The following is a 24,817-nucleotide window of genomic DNA, read 5'->3' as shown; positions in this document are numbered from 1 at the left end:
TTTCTTTAAAATTATTTATTTCTGTGTTTTCATTATGGCCTTTACCCTTCACACTGGAAATTTTCACTGGTACCTGGTGGTTTTTCACCAACCATTCATCTTTATAAACAATGATCAAGGAGAGAAAACAAATAAACCACCTCATGCAACCCAGGGGTTGGGCTCAGAGACTCATATTTCTCGATGCTTGCCTCTGAAGCACCAGAACAAGGATGACCCTGTGTTCAAACCTGTAAACTAGCTCACTGCAGGCCTTCTGTAAGTAGTACACCACTACAGACACCTTACTTATTTACGAAGCAATTACTTGACAGAAAGAACTATGGAGACGAACCTGGGAGCTGAAGAACAACGGGAAGGAACAGTTGAGTAAGAGTCTGCAAGGCTGTGTGGGAAGGCCTTTGACCTGAGTCTTCCCTCAGGACAAGCCTGGGAAAGGAAGCTGAACAGGTAGGGAGGGGTTGAGGTGCAGACAAACTGGCCAGAGCAAAGGGGACAGAATGCTAGAGCTTCTGAGGTCATGAGTATGTTTCCTTTATGTTCCTTCCTTCCTTTCTTCTTTCCCTCCCTCCCTCCTTTCTGTTTTTCTTTTTCTTTTGTTGTTATTTAACCCACTCCTACCATCTCATTGTACTCCTGGATAACTGTTTCTTATATTATATTTTTAGAGTTGACAACCAATAAGAAATCTCGGTTAAAATAACACAACAAAACAACCCCTATGTATACCCTGGACACATTTCAACATATGAACAGCAGGTCTAGCCAGCAAGTGTTATTGGGCACCCATCAAGTTTTGTTCTTGAAATTGCCAAATTAACATAGAAATCTAATCAAATATCCTTCCTAATTTTATGCTATTAATTCCTCAAACATGCTTTTAAAATAGCATTACATTCTTCCTGTCATTTAAAAATTTTTCTTTTTAAAAAAGATTTACTTTTTATTTACACATGCCTGTGTGCTTGCGTGAGAGTCTGCCATGAGTATGCTGGTATCCTTAGAGGCTAGAACAGGGCATTAGGCCCCCTGGAACTGTTGTTACTGGCAGGTGAGCCTTCTGGCTTCACTGCTGGGAGCTGAACTCTAGGAACTAGGACTTCCCTAGAAAATCACTAAGCACTGTAACTGCTGATTGATTGTCCCTGCCCCTTTCCTATTTTCTATTATAGTTCTGTATCACTCTATAGAATTACAAGTAAGGACTGGAGAGCAACTAAAAAGAAATCCCTTCTGATCACTTTGTACAGAATTCCCACCATCCACTCTTTGGTCCTCTGTTTGTAGGTGTAAGTAGGTAGTCCTGCCAGCTTGGAAGTCCTGAGCTGAGACCTGACAGGATCTCACTTAGAGAGGAGAACATCGCCAACACAGGGAGCACGGCAGTTGTTTCTCAGTGTCTAATCTTTCTGGGGTCTAAACAAATGTAGCTAGACTACTGAACAGAGGCAGCTCATTTCTTTCTTTCTGCCCCAGACTGCTGGACTCAGAAGGCCTAAGATAGGGGAGTGTCTCATCTCAGAACAGGCATTCAGGTCTTCACACTTAGCTTCTCTCATCTGCATTTTGTCTTACATGTGGTTCAATCACAAGCAACCCGTTCTCAGCAAGAAAACAGGTAAGTGATGGTTACAGATTCCTGCTACACAAATCAGCCAGTATTCAGCGCCAGGGACAAAGCCCTGACCAATGCTCACAGCCCCTGCAGAAGCTGATTTACTACGTCCTTAGCATTCTTTAAATCACCACTCCTGATTCCCAGCCTCCACACTTCCACCCAGGCTTCTCTAGACTTTGCCCAAACTGCTTGCTCGAAAATGCAAGCCTCCTCTACCCTGTTTCTCTGGAGAATATTCCCAATAGGATTCTAGTACAACATTAACTTATAGAACGGTCTAGGTCTCTTGATGGGCTTATACAACTAAGGTCAAATTCTCCAAAATTAAAATTTTATTTTTTTAACATGTGGGCTAATTGTGGACCTCCTTCTTTCTAATAATACTAGCCCCCCGGAAAACCGTTTAGCTTTGTCATTTTCTTCCATGGACCAAGTTTCTGATCATAAGAATTAAGATCCATAATAGATTGCAAAGAGCAACTGCCTACTCTGTGCTGGGAGATGTGGGGTTGTCATTAAGAAAAACTCAAGAATTAGGGCTGGAGAGATGGCTCAGTGGTTAAGAACACCGACTTCTCTTCCTGAGGTCCTGAATTCAAATCCCAGCAACCACATGGTGGCTCACAACCATCTGAAATGAGATCTGATGCCCTCTTCTGGTGTGTCTGAAGATAGCGACAGTGTAATCATAATATATAATAAATAAATAAAATATTTAAAAAAAAAAAAAGAAAAACTCAAGAATTAGTCCTTTGGCTTTATCTGAACATTGTAGCTTTGAACAGGCCCAACCCCACTCATCCTACCGCCATCTTTGGGTTATACCTGTCAAGAAAGAATAGCCTTGGCCTCTTCCTGGTCAAGTCATACAACTCCGGCCCTTCTGGGCTTCATTTGTTTGAAACAGGATTCCAGGATATCTGTTTTTTCACCTTCTTACGTGAAGAAGCCACCAACTGCTTTTGAATCTGTTTCTTCTGCCCATGTGTGGGAAGGAGAATTAATTGTTTCCTAAGTTGTTTCCCAGATCCCAACTTTCTGGACCCTGGGAATTATATTATAGCAAAGGACCTCTGCAGATGCAATGAGGGAGATTTATCTGGTCTTTATGAATGAAAGAGATAGAAAGATTCAAATGTATTGGGTGGGGGGGGAGAAAGGGGTGGAGATTAAAGATGCTGTACTCCTGCCTTTGAAAAGGAAGGGAGGGAACCATGAGCTAATGGCCTCTAAAGCTATAAAATATTAAGAAGGTGGCCAGTTCTGTAGGCCTTTAAGACAGGAGAACAGGTCTGGAAGCGCCCTGAATTTTGTGCAGTGAAGTCACCATGAAGTTTTGCTCCACAGATAAGAGTTTGCATCATTTATTTAAAGCAACTGAGGAGTGGTTCCCATTACAGGAGCAATGATAAACTACTGTATTACCACTATCTTCAAAACGCCAACCTCATTTCATCTTGTTTCGATCATCTCAGGCTTAGGCTTGTGTTTATAACAAAATTAAAATGTTATCATATCCCTTGTCATTTGGATATAGTTTTCTTTGAAGGGTTGGAACAAATTCAGTTCATTTCTTTTCTCTGTTCAAGATTTACATTTTGTTTTGTTTGACAAGGCAAATGTCCTTTACTTGCTACGCTGAGCAGGCTGACCCTGGGACCATTTGTAGTTACAGTTTTATACTGTTCCTCTTCTAATCACGGTCTAGTTATTTTACTTCACTTGTCAGCTCAGGCATTCACATTCACATTGATCACTTGCAACTCTCTCTAGGTTTCCCTAACACTACTGGGGAGTACCATGGGATGTAACAAGGCCTTGTTTTCTATCTTGGAAGACTCCCAGGGACACGTCCTGTTTTTCTCTATGAAGACAGGCTTCTTCCGGATATGCTGCACCCTATCACACATATGACAGGCTTTGTTTTCATCAGTGGTGAGTCAGTGACTGTGAGGCTAAGCAGCACTTGTGATGTGCGAGAAGCAGTTTTAACTATGCTGACTGAGAGTGGCTTCTGCGGCTCCACAATCATCCTCCAACGAGAGTGGCCCCCGTAGAAAGAGCACACAGGGTTCCTACCACTTCCACCTACCCCATGCCATACAGCAACTGTCAGCTTCCTAATCCTGACTCTGAGCTTCTGTCCTCCAGAGCCCTGGCACAGACCCTGCAGAAGATCTCCAGAGTGAGCTTTGCAGAGGTTCTCACCAGCTCACACAGAGACCTGATTAACTTCTGCACTGTGTCGATCTCTTGAAAAGTTCTCTGATCTTGCTTTTCAAACTATTTTGCTCCCTGAGGGTCAGGAATGCAAAGGGTCTGTGGAATGAATAAAACCCTCTCAAATAATTTCTTTACCACTGAAAACTTATTTTAGTGACCTTAGCTGACCTTTTAGGGTAGGACTTTAACAATGAAGAATCATCTACTTAGTGTAGGGGAAATATGGCAGAAATCACAATTCCTGTGAGACAGGAGCCAACCTTCCTTAGCTCGGGGAAATTAGAGTTGGTGCCTGAGTTAAACTAGGGACTTGGTTCGCCCCTGTCCTTTCTACACCTCTGTCCTCAACCCTAGATAAGTCCCTGACCACTGAAACATAACAGTTTTGAAGCTACCTGAAAAAAATATCTTTCTTCTAGGTCAGTGGTTCTCAACCTTCTTAATGCCATGACCCCTTCAGACAGTTCCTCACCAACGTGACCCCAACCATAAAATTATACTCATTGCTACTTCCCAACTGTAACTTTGCTATGATTATTAATCATAATATACATATCTGTTTTCTGATAGTCAGAGGTGACCCTACCACCACTGCTCTAGAGTGATGTGATTTTTTTAATCAGAAGAAATCAAGAGATTGAACTTTCTTTGACATTGATTTCAGCAAAAGGAAAAAACGACCTGGCTGTCCTGGAACTCACTCTGTAGACTAGACTGACTTTGCGTTCAGAGACTTGCCTGCCTCTGCCACTCAGGGCCTGGGATGAGTGTCACCATGCCCAGCTAAGAAAATAAGAAAATGATGAATTCCTTAATAAGAAACTTAAAGTAAATACTTTGATTTACTTACATGCTCTATTTTTATCTGTATGCGTAAGATATTTATGATAAAATCATGTACTTTTTTCCAGTATGTTAGTTACTATATACTCACAAATAACATTCAAATGGAAAAATAACTTCTGATAGAATCTATCTTAAAAACTTTTTAGTTGGTGAATCAGATGGAAAATTCTTCAAGTAAATTTTAGAATGAGGTGAGTATTTCATTATTTTCTTCAGGGAAATAAAATAAACATTTGGTAGCTCATTGCTTGATTTTGGCATAACATAAACAGAATACAAAGAACTTCCATACAGTTTCAGAAGACAAACTGTGGTGGTTTAGATGAGAATAACCTCTACAGGCTCACATATGTGAATGTTTAATTCCTGGTTGGTGGATGTTTAGGAAGGATTAGGAGACATGGCCTTGTTGAAAGAGGTGTGTCATTGAGGATGACCTTTGGAGTTTCAAAAGGCCACACCAGGCCCGGTCTCTCTCCACTCATTGAATCTAAAATATACAGTTTCAGCCACAGTTATGCCTGTTTGCTGCCCCTGATGCTTCCTGCTGTGATAACCACAGACTCTGAAACCCTCAGAAACTATAAGCAAGTCCCAATTACATGCACTTTTTAAAAAAATTAAGGTGCCCTCATTGTGGTATCTTTTTACATATAGACCAGTGACTAAGTTACAGATGGGAACCATTTAAAAAAAACAGACAAACAAGGATCATATCACATATATACACATACATACATACACATACGTGTGTGTGTGTGTGTGTGTGTGTGTGTGTGTGTGTGTGAGTGTGTGTGTGTATCAGAAGGAAAAGGTTGCTTTTCTCTTGATCTTATAATGAGAAGTCTACAGCAATGTGGGCAGGAGACCCATGCCCACACCATTACAATTGTGATTCAATCAATAATTTGTTCAGTGCTCTCCCCAGTCCCCTTCCTTCTTTTACCATTGGGTCTCAGTATGTGCACTCTACTCAGGCTGGTCCTAAACTTCTGGATTTAATGGATCCACCAGTGTCAGCCTCCTATGTAGCTAGGACTCTGTACAAATGTGAGCCACTATGGTTGGCCTATTCAGTCTAGAAATCATATTTTGGTAGCCACACTTTTATATCTAACTGATAGATACATTTCCCATAGAAATTATAATACATTTGGGAAAGTATGTTTGATTTTTATTTGCTTCTTTGACCATTGGCCACAAGCCATGAAGAAGGGCTTTCTAGACACAGCATTTTACCCTAGAGCATCACCACTGTACCTGGGTTGGTGTAGAGCTGGCTCTCTACAGTTTTGCCAATGCACTGAAGCTTGATCGCCTGCAGGGAATCGTCCACATGCATGATGGTCGGCAGGCTGCCCAGGGTGTCCTGTACCAAGTTGGCCACTTCCCGGACATCAAAGAGCTTCAACAGTTCTGAATACACAGCTGGGAAGGAGCTCAGGAACACAGCCTTAAAAGAAAGAAGAAATACAAATGAATTACTGAGCCCATGGAAAACAAGATGTAAAATGTCACCAAGTTTTTATGGGTCCTGAGGGTGGAATCTTTGGGCAGGCTGGACAAACAGCCTTTCTACAGGGTTACAACCAGAGCCCTTAATATTTTCAAATATATTTTATTGTGATTTCTTTCTCTTTCTAAATGAAGGCTTCATGATTGCCCTTCAAAAAAAAGTAACTATGCATTTGCTTGAATATTCTTAAAATGAGTAACGTGGTATTCCCGCCTAAAGACTATATTTATGTAAACTTTGGTGTACTCGGCAAAGAACTGAATCACATAAATGGAATAAAATAAATAAAAGCAAAAAAAAATCAACAAATCTATCTTTCTGCACACAAAAAGTTAAATTATCTTCCTCAGGTATTCCTTAACACATTCCTGAGTTCTTTATTATACTTCTTTTCTTGAAAAAAGTATCTTGGTGTCCCTGAAATGTAAGGTACCTTTAGAATATGACCACTAAAATGCATAAAGCAAGAAATACTTTATGAGGAGGGCAGAAAGCCAGGTGCCCTGGGACAAGCTAAGAGTTATTATTGAAAATAAAAATAAAGGTACAATTTGGTTTTGACCTTCCCATGCCCTGAGACGAATAGAGAAAAATAATTACATGGAACTTGCAGCAAGGTCTTGGCCTTCACCCTTTTTGCCCTTCAACTTCTTTTCTAGGAAATTCTGGGGCAGGAGTCAGTACATGAAATGGGAAATGGCAACACAGCTGAGCTGGTTCTGTATCCTGCCCACCTGGGAGGGCTACCCAGGAAAGCATTACTGACAGTTGGGCTTTGGCTAAGGGGAAGAAAGGAATCTTCCTACCAGGCCTAAGATGAGCTGACACACTGGGTAGCAATGCCTTGCCCCACTGATGACAGACCCACTGGGTAGCAATGCCTTGCCCCACTGATGACAGACCCACTGGGTAGCAATGCCTTGCCCCACTGATGACAGACCCACTGGGTCGCAATGCCTTGCCCCACTGATGACAGACCCACTGGGAAGCCCTTGCCCCACTGATGACAGACCCACTGGGTAGCAATGCCATGCCCCACTGATGACAGACCCACTGGGTCGCAATGCCTTGCCCCACTGATGACAGACCCACTGGGAAGCCCTTGCCCCACTGATGACAGACCCACTGGGTAGCAATGCCTTGCCCCACTGATGACAGACCCACTGGGTAGCAATGCCTTGCCCCACTGATGACAGACCCACTGGGTAGCAATGCCTTGCCCCACTGATGACAGACCCACTGGGAAGCCCTTGCCCCACTGATGACAGACCCACTGGGTAGCAATGCCTTGCCCCACTGATGACAGACCCACTGGGTAGCAATGCCTTGCCCCACTGATGACAGACCCACTGGGAAGCCCTTGCCCCACTGATGACAGACCCACTGGGTAGCAATCCCTCAGCCCACTTGATAGAGTACTAGGAAGGTCCCTTTGCTTCCAGGAATCAGGTTCTGTGCTGGGTTGTAACTCACATGGGAAAGACTCCCACAAAGTCAAGCCAGCAACCTAAGTTTCTGCTTTTAAAACAGTTTAGAAACTTAGGCCAGTGTGATCCTTGGCTCTGGGTATGGTAGATGCAATTCTAAGATGACTGGCTGACCATGACCTTTGTCCCTGGTAGCTTTGCCATTATATTATGTTACATTGCCAATGGGGTTTTGTAGAAAAAAATGAAAGATGATACTTAGCTGATTCTTAAATATGGAGATTATAAGGTGGGTCTAATCTAATCACAAAACCCGTAGTCTTTCAGGTTGGTTTTTTTTTTTTTTTCTTTTCATTTAATTGCAGGAGTCTTAGAGAGACGGAGAACACGGACAGAACACAGCATATGGCTGCTGGATTTGAGGCAACCATATGTAAAAAACATTCGGAGTGGCCACGAGAAGACAGACAACCTCCATGCCCCCAGCCTCTACAGGCAGCCTGCAGGGAGAGGCCTTTGACCCCACAATTTCTACCAATAGCCTGAAAGGTTCTGTTCTTATTCAGAGGCTTCAGGTAAGAAATCAAGGTTCTGATTTAGACTCTGGGAAACTCTTAGGAAAGAACTCAACTAAGCCTGAGTAGACACTTGACTTACAAAACTGCAACTCAATAAATAAAGCTATTTAAGGTCATCAAGCTAAGGTATGTTAGCATCAATAGAAAACCAACATGCCGAATTAACTGAATTTTTGCCCTCCTACTTTTTTTTTTTTTTTCGGAGCTGGGGACCGAACTCAGGGCCTTGCGCTTGCTAGGCAAGTGCTCTACCACTGAGCTAAATCCCCAACCCCGCTCCTACTTTTTTTAAGAGCAGTGTAGGATCAATCATCAGAGAACCTGGAAGGAAGGAATGTGTCATTAACCTTATGATCAAAATTTTGGTAGGCAATGCTCTTTTTTTTTTTTTTAATTAAAGCAAGCCAATATCTCATAATCTTACATTAGCTCTGGCTTTGCATAAAACTAAACTGATCACATAAACATATATAAATAAACTGTATAGAGTGATGAATGACTTTAGTGGGGTTATTAGCATATTCAGGAAATTTATATACTTAAAAAAGTAACAAAGTTGTTTCTAAAGGTTGACTGTGGAAACAGTACTCTGAAAACCAAGAATAATGGAAGCCAGAATGATAATAGAAGCATCAGGGCTGCTACACCCTGCAGGATCATAGCAATTGAAGGTACCTTAGACAATGCTAGGACTCACAGGAGATATGGTGAAGGTACAGAACTATTTCTATAGTTTGAGAGGAAGAAAAATGTCTTGGATTTCTAAGAAGTGATGTAAAACAGGGGTAGGAGTAAGGAGGAAGTATGGGATGTAGAACAGTCAGAGGGTGGGCCGGGAGGGTAATACAATCTGGAGTGGATAGATAGATAGATAGATAGATAGATAGATAGATAGATAGATAGATAGATAGATAGTTACTCTTAAGGACAGAAAGCGATTTTTCAGGTGCAAAGTAGGCAGATGTGGTCTCTGTGATTAACAACAGTTAATAGAGATATTTCAGGGTGAAACCTTAATCATGAAGTAGTAAATTCTGAGACCTCTAAGGAATGTGTGGTGAGCCTATTGGATTATCTGTCTCAACTGCTGCAAGTCAGCTCTGGCAAGGTGAAAGCTTGAGGCCTCTGGCAAGCTCCCTGGTGCCAGGAGCTTGGATGGTTAACTACACAGTGTAAAATGGCATTTAAAAGAGCCTGTTGTATGCTGGCCTGGGTGGAAGATAAGTCCATGTCTGTAAGGAAGAGAATAACAAGACTGTGTAAGCAGTCAGGAAAAGCACAGTGCTGTAACTAGAGGACTGTGGAGTTCTGGTGCTGGAACACTATATGGTAGGCCTGTCACATGCCGCAATGACTCCAGATGACATCAACACTCTTAAGACCCAGTTTGCTTTAATCTTCATATTAAAGCTCCAGTTCTCAAAGATTTTAAATTTCCAGAGGATGGTGGGAGGCTGCTTCTGTATCTGACAGCTTTTAACCAAGCCATCAAAATTAAAAATACACAAGAAGGATTAAGAAAAGATAGAGAAACATACTAAGAATTGTCTCTGGGAAGGTATAAAAGGCAATGCTATTTTGAACGTAGATGGATCAAAAGCTTAAAAAAAAAAGCTAAAAGTAAATTAAAAAAAAAAAAAAGAAAAAGAAAATCAGAGCCAGGCATGCTAGTTCATATCTGCCATCCCAGCCGTGAGACGTAGTGGCCGGACTAGGTTAAATGATACCCTGTCTCAAAATAGAATGGCCAACAACATATTGGTGCAGGTATGTATTCCAAGCACACTGCATAGACAGACAAACTCATGTGAATGGACTCCCAGTAATAGAATCTAGCAGCATTGACTCAGCATAACCTTAGATCAGTTCCGGGAAATGAAAATCAGTAAAATAAGACAACGTGAATTTAGCAGAGTACAAGAGAATGATTCTCAAGTTGAAAAAAGCAATGAGGCTGGGGAAAGAACCAGGATCTGGTGACATTCCATCTCCAAGATAAGGGTTACAATGTCTAGCCATGCGAATGCGTTCTAGGAAACGCAAACATGGCTGACGCAAACAGCCTTTCGTCTAGCACGTGATCTGGGGAATGGAGTTGCCTACATTAGGCCAGTACATTGAGCCCAGGGATCTACAAAGTCTAATCGTGACGACAGTCAAGTTCCAGGGAAGAGGCAGCCAGGCTACTCAATCAAGATGTAAACCAAAACAAACCGCAGTCAGGGCTTTCTTCTATTCAGCAGAGACGGGCACGAGTTACCTGTGACTGAGATAACGCTCCAGTCCCTTTGCTCTCTTGTGAGAGGAAGAAGCGGACGGACATGAGGAGCTCCTGGATGCAGCAGCGGAATTCCTCTTCATTCTGCCCTCCGGTGGCCAGGGAAAACAGCCTTCGGGATTGAACTATATACTTAAAAATGTATTCTTGTGCCTTGAAACAAGAGTGTTATAAAGTTAGCTTCAAAGGGACTTGGAGAGTATTTATGTAACAATGCCATAGCATAAAAAATATTATGGAACGGTGTTAGACTTTTAAATAATTCATCCCAAAACTGAGGCAGCCTGAGATGTTTGAGTGATATATATACTTAAAGGGGAAAAGCCATTCTTCTTTGATGCCAAAGAAGCAAACCATGTTAAAAATTCTTTATAATTCTAAAGTTGGAAACACTGAATATTTTTGATCTTCAAATAGTTTTCGTTTTAATTTGGCTGAGGAAGAAATGAATATTTTCAAAAGTGATTTGCCACTTAGCATTTTACTTCCAAGCAGACCAAGCGAATAAAATGATAATGAAAGAAAGTGCCTGTTTTATAATCTTCATGTATGTGTTATCTATTTACCTGCTGGTACCACATAGGATGGTCTTTATATGAATCAGGAGACTGCTAGGGCTAGGAAATCCCTTGACAAACTTATATATGTATATTTATTTCTGTGGCAGTACAGGAGATGAACCCAGGGCCTCATGCTTGCTAGGCAAACACATACTACTGAACTATATCCCTTGCCCCAAATCTTCATTCTTTTCTCTCTCTCTCTCTCTCTCTCTCTCTCTCTCTCTCTCTCTCTCTCTCTCTCTCTCTCTTTTTTTTTCCAGAGCTGGGGACTGAACCCAGGGCCTTGCGCTTGCACCACTGAGCTAATCCCCAACCTCCAAATCTTCATTCTTTATTTAAGAGGATTACACAAGAGCATTGAGAGTTGGAGTCCATCCTGGGTTACATAATGAGACCCTATCTCACACAGAGATAGGGAGATGGAGGGGGTTGGAAAGGATATGGGAGTTGGGAAAACTATTCCTCAACATGTCTGAAGACCATATTAATATCACTGTGGCTCAATATATTGGGTCCAGAGATATGGGAGTTACTAAACCACGAAACCTAATAAAGCCTGAGGTTCCTTCATTGTGATCCCTGTTAGTGACCCTATTGTCACTTAAAACGTAAGCTAAAGTGTTCTCAATAGGGTGTGAAATAGTCAGAAATTGTCAAGTTTAAGTAACTGTTCATTCCAGTCTCTTCCCATGCTCCCACCTCTCCTGCCCATCCTGGACATCATCTCTGCAGGATTTAATTCTAAGCAGGTTCCTGTGGACAGGCCTGGCAAAGTCCCTTTCAAGTTTCATCAGCCCTGGAGCAGTCATAAACTGATTAAGATTCTTGAATTGGAATGTCAGTAATGTATCACCACCGATTACTGTCTGTGCAGAAGAACCAATTAGTCTCCGATCATCACGTAACAGCTTTGTGAGACTCTCATCTGTTTTCAACGGGCGTGTTATTACCTTCAACACTTCCTGGATATGCTCCTGGCGCTCTGCTTCCGTTATCCTGTCCACGTACCACTTGAGCACTTTGATGAGATCTCTAAAACACAGGAAGCAATGCGCAGATTGCAGAATGGCTAATTCTCAATTAAATGGCAATAAACTCAACAGACACACATATCAGGAAGACTGGCCTTTCTCTGTAAGGTCTCACACCCTCCTGCCAGGCCAGCATCACTACTTGCCTTGAAACAAGATAAAAACATACTGCTGCCCACTGAGATTGCCCTCAGTCTCTAGGTATCCTGCTGACCCTAGAATTAGGGCTGTCATGAGCAATCTTGGACAACTGTTCGCCAGCATCCTTTCCTTCCCAATCTTGTGAAGACTACAAGGTATTTGCTATTTAGCTGTAGGTAAAAGGTAGGGGAGGCATGAAGACAAACTGTTCCATTCCAAGCCACATTCCTGCATTTATCAGGCCAACTTTCTCACCATGAGAAGACCAAGGCTTACTATCAAAGGATGCTCTTGAAAAAGCTTTTCCAGAGGAGAAAGTTGCTTTCTTGTTTCTGGTTTATTTTTATTTTATTTTATTACACATTTATGAAACAAAACAAAAACTAAACAACAACCCACAAGTTTTAGTATTACAATCTCACTGACATAAATGCTGGCTCATTTCTAGTTCAAGTAGTAGTTTCTCTCTTTTTAAAGATGGAAAGAAAAAGACCGGGAGAAAGAGAGAAAGAAAGAGAGAAAGAGAGAAAGAAAGAGAGAGAGAAAGAGAGAGAGAGAGAGAAAGAAAGAAAGAAAGAAAGAAAGAGAGAAAGAAAGAAAGAAAGAGAAAGGAAGGAAGGAAGGGAGGAAAGAAGGAAGAACGACCTGTGTTTAGAGTTTAGTGTCAGCTTGCTGGTCTTCATTTAGATAATCCAATTCCATGGCTTAGGGACGAAGTCTTCCCATAAGAACACAATGTATAGAGCCTGACATGCTGCTGCCTTGGGGCGATTATTAGTGTGGCTTTCTGGAGCCCAGCAGAGCTGAAGTAGGACATTACTCATTGCCCTTTGCACTTCTATAACCTGCACTGTTGGAAAAGAGGCAGCTACTATCTAACAGTAGACTTCAATGGGTAATCAATGGGTAAGTGGCTTGCGGCCAGGCACTAGGTCTGTGTGTTAGAGCACGGAACACGGCACCTGGTGATAAGTAGGGCCTCTGTCAATACTAATGAGTGAATAAGTGACTTTCGACAGGGATGAAGGCAAGGGCTGCTTTCTATTCATAGTTATATAAGGAATTCAGTAAAAACAGTACTCCTGACAGCAAAAAAACGACAAGGACCTGACATCTTAGACCAGAGCACACCAGGAGAAAGGGGGGTGAGAAGAAAGGTACCAGGCTCCAGGATCAGACTTCAGGAAGCTCTTTCCACCTCTTTCCTTTTAATCAAAATAAGATATCACCACTGAGCAGGGATGTGTGCAGAGGAGAGACAGGGTTTGGTGACTGAGCTTCACATCTGCCTGTATTCCCTTACAACAGTGTCTTCCTATGCAGCTGCTTAAGTTATAGCACAAGTGTAATTCCTAAGGCAATTACAAGATAAAGGGCCTTACCTGTATGCAAGTGCCCCAGCAAAGTGACTCTCAATGTAAGTGTCCATGACAGGCTTAAAATGATGGAACTTGCTATCTTGTAGCAAATTTATTATGTGGACCTAAGGAGAAAATTGAGTGTTATAGACACCAGTGCCAATTTTTTCTTTCTCTGTTCAAAATAAGTAAATGAACTCTTTCATCAAGTGACCATTTCTGAAACCAGTCAGGATCAGGAGAAGCACACTTATCTGTAATATTATTAAGAAAATGTAAACTTACCAAAGAATCAAACACTTTAGACCCATATTTTTGGGAATTTTCATCTAATATTCCAAACAAGGTATCCAGTGTGTCTTGGAGAAACTATGGATTAAAGAAGTAAAGGCAAGTGAGTAAGACCCAGTCTGCCCTCCTCCCAGAGTCGAGAGTTTCCAAGTGGTAATGAAACTGTGTATATACCTTTACTATCTCTGAGCCATCGATTTCTTTTAACTTAGAGAGACAGCCTGTGATCTTGTCTGGGTGGGTTCTCCATTTCAAAAGATCAAGCATATCACCTTTTCAAACAGAAAAGGAAGATTAATTGCTTTTCATAGAGAACAGCCCCTCTCATGAACGGTGCTCTACTGGTAAAAGCTGATTTCCTACATGAGTGCCTACCCCATCCCCTTACCAGGCCTAGCCTCTCAGCTTTAGGATGGCACTTACTTAAAAGTATTTTAATTATCTCCTCTACTCCCCCAGAGTTCCTGCTCATTGCTTAGTTCTCCAACTAGACGGTGTTGTCCAGGAAAGCTCTCCATCCCTTTCACATGCTCCTACCTCACAGAAGCACTTGTCTTTTGCCTAAAGGTTTCTATGCCAAAAGTTGACTGTAAAATCTAAAGAGAGTAGAGATGAACATGACCTAGTTGTATCCCCAGTACTAAGAACAGTATAAGGAGCCAACAGATGTCTGCTGTAACCTTTTCTGCTACCTTCTAGTAAGACTGGAGTTTCCAGAGAGGTAGGAACCTGCTTGATTCATGCTTAGACACTTGAACACAAACAGTCTAGCAACAGTCTCTACCTGGCAACAAAGGCCTTCTTGATTGTTTAAGGTAACACAAATTGTAGGAATACACATTGTCAATTCACTTTGACAACAAGCTCAATGTACCAACAGACCATCTAGTGAATCTTTGGAGGGAAGAGTGCCAGTTTCTGGCTTCCCAGCACAGCTGATGAACATGCACATAGCCCTGCCTCTTCCAGTTTCTTCCAGAAACTGACAGGTGGATTCAGATTTCAACAGGCCTTTCGAGAACTAGAAGAAACAAACTTAGCCCCCATCTTTCTTAGGCAGAATTTAGATAGCCTCAGGGAGGGGATATCATAACCAAAGCTTACTTAGTCTCCAAAGGATCAGGAGATGATAGCGTCTGGAGGTCAATAAAGACAGTAAGAACTGCCGAGATGGCGAAGGCATGGGGCAGAGGAACCTGTCAGCTTTAAAGTAGAGGCAACCAAAGGAGGTCAGAGCACTGAGCAGTGTGAAGAGTGTGGAGAGGACAGAGCATTCCTGAGGTCGCAGTGGGGAAGCAGGTACAGGCATTCCCACCTTTCCTGGAAGCCGGCTGATCAATCTCATTCGGGTCTGTTCATACTTCAGTAACTTAAAGAGCAGACTGGTTATGTCTGTCTATAAGATCTTCCTTGTAGAAATCAATATCTTCTAAAGAAACAGCTGTGCCCTCTCTTTAGGTATCAGACTATTGGAATAAGGGCCCGAAAGAAATAGGAATTTCCCTGGAAGTGTATCCTGGGAGAAAGAAAAGTCTTGCAGCCTGGTGCCACCCAGAGGAGAATCTTGTCTCTCAGGAAGAGATTCCACATGGTTCTGACAGCTTCACATCACCTTGTAAGAAAGACTGAAGCGGAGGCAAGGATGATGGAAAGGACCACACGTTGACGGGCATTACTCATTAAGTATACCCTATGTTCACTACCTAAACCCAATCCTCTAGACAGGACCCTGAAGACAGACTTGGGAGCTCACTAGAACTTTTATCTGTTCCCAGTCTCAATGCAGTGGCATTAGTTAAGTTTCCTCTTCACTATTAATTTGTCTGGACTATGAAGAGCAGGTGGTCGTGCCTAATTTGTTAAGGCTATCAGGGCCCAGGCTCTAACTTCAGCAGCTGTAATCATGTACATACTACATTGAGAGTCAAGGCAAAATTGTCATTTCCTCAGTCTGCTCCAGTCATCTGAAGATACGTTGTATGGAAATCAGGAGCAATGTTCGACCACTGAAATTATTAATTTTCTACATCTTATTAAATAGCATTTATGAAGTATACTCTTTGCATCTGACCTACCAAGGATAAACAAGGATTAATTTACTCCTTACTAATTTGTGTGTGTGTATGTGTGTGTGTGTGTGTGTGTGTGTGTGTGTGTGTGTTGTATTTGAGACAGGGTCTCACATAGTCTAGGCTAGCTGCTCATTATTTAGGAGGGATAACCATGAAGTCTTGGTCTTCTTGCTCTAGCCTCCCAAGTGCTAGCATTAGGGGCATGTAACACCAGACACAGCCTCCCATTCTATAAAGAAATTTAAAGAGTCTACTTGACTGAACCATTGGAAATACCCACAGAGTGATCTGGCTGGATTTGGAGAACTAGCCATGAAGAATGTTGGATTCTCTACAGCAAGAAGAGGTACACACAGTGGGAACCCTGAGTGCAGATTTGCTCTAAGAAACTACTCCTTGAAACCAGATCATTTGCAGACTATCCAATGGTCAATTTAATTTTGATTTGGAACTATTATTTAATTCTAATTTGCTTTTAGATGGAGATGTACACCTGTATGCACATTTCAGAAAGACAGATTGACTCCCCACTTAAACCTTGCTATCTCTTGAAACACATTGGCTTTTTTTCTTGGCTCATTCTGAGTTGATGTACATTGACAAGGTTAATCAAAGTCAACATAGTTATGAGGCAGGGATCAGCATCCTCAGTGAGTCAGGAGCCCCACAAAGTACTGATTCTATTTTCATATAATCGGGCATTTAATATTTTTCTCTTGGTTTTATAGGGAAGCAGCTTTGAGTCCTTAGGACTTGGATTCTTCTATCTTGTGTTTACAATTATAAGAACATAAGCCTTAGAACTGTAAAAAAAAAATACAGGCAATTTTGTCATTAAGATTACCTAGGTGGCAGGCAGGATAACAACCCTCAGATATGTGTGTCCCTTAATTCCTAGAAATGGTTGGTTTACCTTAAATTGACCAAGAAAATTTATAATATGCTTAAATTTCTGATAATAAGAGTATAAAAGTGGCTTTTCCAAGAAAATGTGATCAGAAGGAAACCTTAGGGAATTGTAGAGGGTCAGAGTTAGAGAAACTGAAGATGTTGCACTGCTGGCTCCTAAAGAAGAAGGTGGAGATCATGATCCAAGTGATGCAGATGGCAAGACTCTCCTCTACAACCTCCAGGAGAAACGGGTGTTAGCACCACTGACATGAAAAAGACTTCACATCTCCGACTGCAGATCCACAGAGGAGCACGTCTCTGTCACTTTAAGCCAGAAAGTTTGCGGTGATTGTTATAGCAACAATATCCAAAAAAATCTAATCCTGAACCATTCCAGTTAGGTCATTCAATTAATAGTAAGAGCTACACAGACACACAGACACCTTACGTAGGATGAATATAAATTTGTCCAGGGAGCCACTGACTTGATTATTTTCGTAACTTCTACAGCAAACCCAAGGTTTGGTAAATGCTGTATTTATAGTTACTGAGTTATGTCAGTAGAGTTCAAATTCAAGTTAAACCATTAAATACTGGATACTAATAAAGTCTAGAAAAGCTTAGCACAACTTTGTGTTTTATGTGAATACAGCAGATGTGCTACTGAGAGGGAATTAAAAGAGTCAACACCATGGTGTTGTTTTGCTGCCTTTTTGACACTATATTCTGAGACAATTACCTCTTTACACAAACTGTTCCATAATACCAAAAAAGAAAAAAAAAAAGCTTAGATATAGGAGCTGTGTGAAACACAATGCCTTGTAATGAAATGATCCCTCTCAACATACTGCATCTAATTTATTAATTCAGGGTGTTAGCCAGAAGCTGTATATGCCAACCATGAAAAATTCAAAAATGTTTAATTTACTCCTTTCATTACAGATGCAGTTTTTATAACAGTTTGCTTGCTTTATTAATCATAACTCACTAAACAATTAGTGACCTAAGAAGTGATGCTATGGCAGAAAAGCAATATCCATCTAATTAAACAAGCAAACCAAAAAGCAAGCTTTATCCTAAACCCTGGTACTATAAAATATGAGACTTCAGGTGGTGGCACTTTTCATCTTTTCTTGAGTTTACGCGCATCTGGTTTTTAATAGTTCATTTGAAGAGTTAGCTGACATTTGGCTTTCAACACTGGGCTAATTCTTGAGTCATTAAATTGCTTGAATGGCGTCACTACTGTGTTCTTTTAATTAGAAATCCTAAACAAAAGAATCCAGATCCTTTCCAGTGCAAGGTTCTTAAATAGCTTAATCCTTGCTGACTATGCTTACCAAAATACATACAGTTCCCACGTGCCCTCAAGTCGGAGGGCTTGTATCATACATTACCATTCTGAGTGAGTTTTGTGGAACACAGAAATGATGTTATCCAAAAGGATTCCTTTGTGGCCTTCATGGTTTGATTATTGTTCCCAAGGAAGATGACCTTGGAAAACGGGAACTTGAGGTAGCGGGTAGTATCCTGAAGGTTTGTGTTTTCTTCACACTGTGAAAAAAATATTAGGAACAGGAGGCGAGACCTCAGAAAAATTATTAAGCATAATTTTCTTTTTTAGCATTTATGAACTAGAAACATTCTTAACAGCATTATAAACAGAATTTGGCTTTTAAGGAAAATCCTCCAAAAATATATAAAAGAATTAAATATGAAATTTGGACTCCAATCTACTAAGTTGAGTTGAGCTCTGTCACTCCCAGTATGAATGATCCTATCATAATATTGAACCACTCAGGATTTCTGTTGTCCTCCCTTAAAACTTCATTGTCTTGTTAGGAGACTTAGACTATATATAGGCTTTATCATGGTCTGGGAAACACTGCAAATTCCAGAGAAATCACATTTGAAGATGATCAGAAGACTTTTTTTTCAAAAGGAACTGACAGTTCTCAAACATGACATCTGAGAGCTGTTGAACTATTATCACTTTGAAAACCACTAGTTAAGGAAATAGTATTTTAGGTAATGTAACTGTCCATGGTGTGATGCAAAACTCTATTTCAAAGAAAAATGTTAGCTCTGTTCCCTTAGATCCAATCCTCCAGTCTCATCCCCAGAACACCTGTCACAGTCTTCCCTGCTACTCTGCTCCTATCTCCTGTGGATCCCCCAGATCTTCCTCTTTTAACCCCTTCCTTCCACTTGTTGCTTTGTCCTAGCCCCCATCTCCAGCAGGCACCCCTGGTAACCCACAGGCCACGACTTCCTTAAGACCAGATAGGCTATTTGCAGATCTTCTCCTCTGTTACCCCAGAGTCTTATCCACAGCTCTGCAGTAGCTGTGGTAGTCTTCCCTGATGCCTGTCCCCATCTCTTCTAGATTCCACAGATCTTCCCCTTTAACCTCCCTCCTCTAGCTGGTTGATTTGTCCCAGCCCCTAACCCCAGCAGATACCCCTGCTAACACAAGGGTCACAACAAGTAGGGTGACTAGGGATCCATACCTTCACTTCCGTTCCTCTAGATCCAATTCCCCAAGTTTCATTCCAAGCTCTGTAGTAAAAATCCTGCATAGGTTTCCCTTTTCTTTGTGACTCGATTTTTAAAAGATGACAAGGATCTTCTCCCCAAACCTTCTTTCCCCCAACTCACCCATTATCCCAGCCTTCAGCACCAGCAGAAACACCCTGAAACCACACCAGGTGACCCCACCAGGAAAATGGGTCCTCAGAAAGTTTCCTACCAAGAATCACATTCTACTAAAGTCCAGGGAGGAAACAGAAACCAAGGAACAAAGCACTCACCCAATAGAGACAAACCTTATACAATTATCCAGACATATAATCACTCCAATCTCAAATGCCTAGATGTCAGCATAAAAACACAATCAATATCAGCCAGGGCAGTAAGTCTCCACTGAACCCAGAAACCCTAACACAGCAAGCAATGACTATTCCAAGATACCCAAAGGCCAAGAAAAAGACCTAAAAATAGCCTGTATAAAGATAGTAGAGATACTTAAGTTTTTGGGAATTAGAACAGGAACTACAGAGGAGAGTTTCTATAGAATATAGAAATTGAAGACAGAATCTCAGGTAAAGATATGATAGAAGAAATAGATACGTTGGTAAAAGAAAATGTTAACTCTTAACAATTTCCTCACACAAAACATGCAGGAAATCTGGGACACTATGAAAAGACTGAATCTAAGAATAATAAGAATAAAAGAGGGAGAAGAAACTCAGCTCAAAGGCCAAGAAAATATTTTCAGCAAAATCAAAGAATATTTTTCTAACCTAAAAAGAAAAAGATACCTATAAAGGTACAAAAAGCATCCAGAATACCAAATAGATTGAACCAGAAAAGAAAGTCTCCTTGGCACATAATAATCAAAACACTAAAGTACAGAACAAAGAAAGACTATTTAAAGCTGCAACAGACAAAGGCAAAGTAACATAAAGAGAAGAACTGTTAGAATTACACCTGACTTCTCAATGCAGACTCTAAGAGCCAGAAGGGCCAGCACAGATGTGCTGCCAACAGATGCCACAGATGCCAGCCCAGACTACTATTCCCAGCAAAATTTTCAATTACATAGATGGAGAAAACAAGATAACCCATGATAAAACCAAACTTATGTAATATTTATCTACAAATCTAGCTATATAGGTTAACTATAATCTCCTTATAAAACACAAGGAATAAATAATCCTAGGCCAGTAAACTAAAGAGAGGATGGGGTGTGCAGCACACACACATATATACATACCATCACTACCAACAAAATAACAGGAATCAATCAATCACTGGTCACTGATATGTCTCAATATCAATGGTCTAAATTTCTCAATAAAAAGACACAGACTAACAGAATGGGTGCAGAAACAGGATCCATCCTTTTGCTTCATTCAAGAAACACATCTCAACATCAAAAATAGACATTCCCTTAGGGTTGTTCCAAGCAAATTAACCTAACAATCAAACGGGTGTAGCCATTTTAATATCTAACAAAATATGCTTCAAACTAATAATAGGGGAAAAACATTACATATTCAAAGGAAAAAAAATCCACTGAGATGACATTTCAGTCTTAACATCTATGTTCCAAATACAAGGACACCCAAGTATGTAAAAGAAGCACAACTATAACTTAAAACACATATTGACCCTCACACAGAGATAGTGGGAGACTCCAATAGTCATACTCATCAATAGAAAGGTCATCTATATATAACTAGAGAAATGACAGAGCTAGCATACATTGTTAAACAAATGAGACAGATAGACAGTTACAGAACATTTCACCTAAACACAAAAGAATATACCTTCCTTTTTGAACTTTTTCCAAAATTGACCATATAGTTGGACACTAAGCAAGTCTTAGCAGGTAAAAACAAAAATTGAAATGCTTCAGTGCATATGAGTAAAAATGAATATATATCACAACCAAACTTATGGAATAGAATGAAAACAGTTCTAAAAGGCAAGGTCACAAGCACTAAGTACCTACAGAAGAAAAAAAAACTGTAGAGATTGCTTGGCAGTGGTAGTGTATACCTTTACTCTCAGCACTTGGAAGGCAGAGGCAAGTTGATCTCTGAGTTTAAGACCATCCTGGTCTACAGAATGGATTCAAGGATAGGCAAGGCTACACAGTGAAACCCTGTCTAAATCTCATATTAGCAATTTAACAGCACCCCCTGGAAACTCTAGAATAAAAAGACATCACACACAAGAGGAGAGATGGCAAGAAATAATCAAACTCAGGGATGAAATCAATAAAACAGAAACAAAGAGAACAACAACAACAATACAAAAAAAAAATCAATGAAACAATGCAGACACAGGAAGATCACTTTCCGGTGGCAAAGGGACAAACATGAAAGCACATGATGGGGACAAGGTTGTCATCACAGCAATGCAGTGAACTCATTGACACACATGATAACTACAACTCCCTCTTACCAGTGGTAACCCATGTCTGCATTTTAAGAAACACATGCATTGGGTAATAGGCTAAACAGTGTAGAAGGGTAGCAATGAGACTGCTCTACAATGTGGTGCCTTCCGAAGGAGGTGTGGCTCCATGTCTTCGTGTCAGTGTTGTCTAACAATGGACTGGTTTAGTTAAACACAACCCTTAGGAGCTAGAAAGCCTGCAGTGATCGTGAATTTGGACCAGACTGACCAGTCCAAATATTGTTCGACAATTGATATGTTACTTAATTTCTAGTCTAAACTTTAATGTAGAAAGAAGAAAGTTTCCAGAGGAAGTAGGAAGAAAAAAGACAGTGAACAAAATCCAAATACATTCTATACATGTATGAGATGGTTAAAGAATAAATAATAAAAAATCTAGTGACTGGAAAAAATTTTAATCACAAGAGTAGACTTAAAATAACTATATCACCTATTACTATTTGTCTAACAAATCCTTATAGCAAAACATCTAAATGGATACATGCTAAGAGGCTAGCAGATGGTGAGATAGCATTATGATATTTTTCTTTTCTTTGATTTGCATATTATTTTTGTAGAGACAATGGTGATCTTAAATTAAAATATTGTGAAAATACTTTAAAATATACAGAACTGGCACAACTTAGCTTAAATGGGGTATAGAATTCAAACTTGTCTAGGAAGCTCAGAATGTAAAAGCATTTACTATAGAAGCCAGAACATGTGAACTCAGCTCCCCCCAAACACATATGAGAGCTGAAAGGGTACTGTGTACTTGGAATTGCGTCACTCCTATAGTGAGGTAAGGGGTGAAACAGGAGAATCCCTAGAAGCTCACAGACCAGGTAGTCTGGAGTATGCAATGCAGTGACAGTAACAAGAGAGAGCAAGTCTCCAGCAAGGCAGAGGGAGAGCCCTGATATACAAGGTTGTTTTCTGACACTCATATGTATACCATGACATGTGTGCACCCTCACGTGCAAACATCACACACACACACACACACACACACACACACACACACACACACACACACACACACATCTTCACATCCTACTATTCCAGAGAAGCCAAGTTGTGTTCCCAGTACCCATATCAGGTGTCTCATATCTGCCTGTAGCTCTAGTTCCAGAGGATCGGATACACTCTTCTTGCTACTGAAGGTGTCAGCATGCACACAAACACATACACACACACATACATACACACACACACATAAACACACATACACACACACATACACATTCACACATACACACACACACACACACAGACACATACACACACACAGACATACAAATACACACAGACACATACATACACATACACACACACACACTTAAATTTTTTAATTGATATGAACTACACTCTACATTTGTTCAAATATTTCTAATGCCAGTGTTTTGGCAACAGATAATAGTTAAACTGCAGAATCCCTCTGGGACTTGAGGCCAATTTGTGAGATACAAAAAAAAAAAATAAACCTATTTTTAAAAATAAGTTCTTAGGAAAGACCTCTCTATACTAAGTTGAGAAAGAGTCAGAATATCACAGGATGTTCTTGCCAGGAATTGCTCTGAAACACAAGTGCTAGTATCAATATAATAAACAGTTTACCATTCTCTCCTTCTGTCAAATGTCCGAATGGTTTCTTTTGTTTCTCAAGATATATCAATAGACCAAAGACTCCAGAAAATATGCATAGTTTAAAAATTATAAAGTAAATATTCAAATATTTTCCTTATAAAACTGTTTAGGCATGAGAATGTTCTAGACTCTTGCATATCTGCTTCCCCCACTTGTTCCTCGTCAGGACATCATGTCATGAATCCAAACTCAATCCATTCTTTAAGTGTACCTGGGCTACAGACCTAAGAACATGTCATCGCCAGCCTGACATGTCTATGTACATCTATGTAATTTTCTATGTGATGAACACAAAACCCAGCCATGATAACCACACTTCAGCTACTCCCAGGCCTCTTCCTGAGCAAATTCTTGCAGTACAGAACCATCTTTTAATATAGCTCTCTTCTCTCAACTAATTGGATCTTGGGTTATTCTGTCAGCATCTTGGGATACCTGTTCAACTCCACTATTGTTACAATGCTGACCACAGACATATGGTTCTGGACAGATGGCTGTGCTCTGGCTCTACAGGGTGCCACGAATAGTCTACTTGTGGGCCAGCCATAATGGCCAGGGTTGTTCCACCAACCCTGCTTGGCTTCACCTGCCCACCAGCCCTAAAGGGCACTAAAACCTTCGCATCTAAAGTATGAGACACAGTGTTTCAGTAGCTTCCTATAACTAAACTGTGTCATCCTCATGTATAAAATATAACCATCAGCAGAAACAACACTGTGAGCACAAAAGGTATTTTAAGACATTCTTTTAAGAACAGGAGAGAGATAGAAAGATAGATAGCATATTTTACCCAACATCTAAGTAAATCAAAACAAGTAACTCTTGCTAATAATTTAATAAAATACAAAGAAATTCTTATCACATACTTTTTGTTGTTCAAGACTTTCACATACATAATTAATACATAATACACATTTGAACATCAATATAGATGACTTAGGCAACAGTTAAAGTATTTATCGAGTACTTCTCCACACTTTTTGCATATACTTTCTTTCATAACAATGCTATGATGTAGAATATTGTGGCCACAGTACTTACGTGATTCGCCTAATGTTGCAGTATTACTTAGTGTCAGCATCAAGGTAGTAACAAGGCTTGTTTTTATAACTATGCAACGCTGCCTTTCCTCCACTATTCTTTTAACCCAGTTTTAAATTTTATGGAAACAAAAGTGAGCTTCACGTTGCATTCTCGATAAATACAGACTGTCAAGGTAAAAATGACTCTCTCCAAAAGCTTAATGTATGGCAGACAAAATGACACAGGGCTCCAAGAGGAGTGTGTAACTAAATGATCTCATGAGACTTAAGACTTTGGGCCTCACAGTGAAATTGCTAGTCTATGTCTTGAAACATGGGGAAACAAACAA

At 40.5% G+C, this 24,817-nt stretch overlaps 1 protein-coding gene and 1 long non-coding RNA gene across 8 annotated transcripts in view; one reads left to right on the top strand and one right to left on the bottom strand.

Annotated features, from left to right (window-relative positions):
- Positions 1-24,817, bottom strand: part of Dock4 (dedicator of cytokinesis 4) — a 396,334-nt gene that overhangs the window by 100,260 nt on the left and 271,257 nt on the right. For all 7 annotated transcript variants that reach the window (XM_087554065.1, XM_087554063.1, XM_087554067.1 and 4 more), the window contains 7 exon segments: positions 18,231-18,387; positions 14,045-14,142; positions 13,865-13,948; positions 13,604-13,704; positions 12,000-12,081; positions 10,469-10,639; positions 5,948-6,140 (listed from right to left, as the gene is read on the bottom strand). In XM_087554065.1, coding sequence (XP_087410191.1) covers positions 5,948-6,140; positions 10,469-10,639; positions 12,000-12,081; positions 13,604-13,704; positions 13,865-13,948; positions 14,045-14,142; positions 18,231-18,387 — 886 coding nt within the window.
- On the top strand, positions 2,367-11,004 carry LOC148005215 (uncharacterized). The gene is made up of 3 exons (XR_015622388.1): positions 2,367-4,878; positions 7,996-8,205; positions 10,452-11,004. It is a non-coding gene; the product is annotated as an uncharacterized LOC148005215 (long non-coding RNA).

The sequence above is a fragment of the Rattus norvegicus genome, chromosome 6 (genome assembly GCF_021556685.1).
Source record: "Rattus norvegicus strain SHRSP/BbbUtx chromosome 6, alternate assembly SHRSP_T2T, whole genome shotgun sequence".
NCBI classification, from domain to species: Eukaryota; Metazoa; Chordata; class Mammalia; order Rodentia; family Muridae; genus Rattus; species Rattus norvegicus.
Note: the sequence above shows the minus strand (reverse complement) of the source record. Positions and strands in the feature narration are given on the sequence as shown.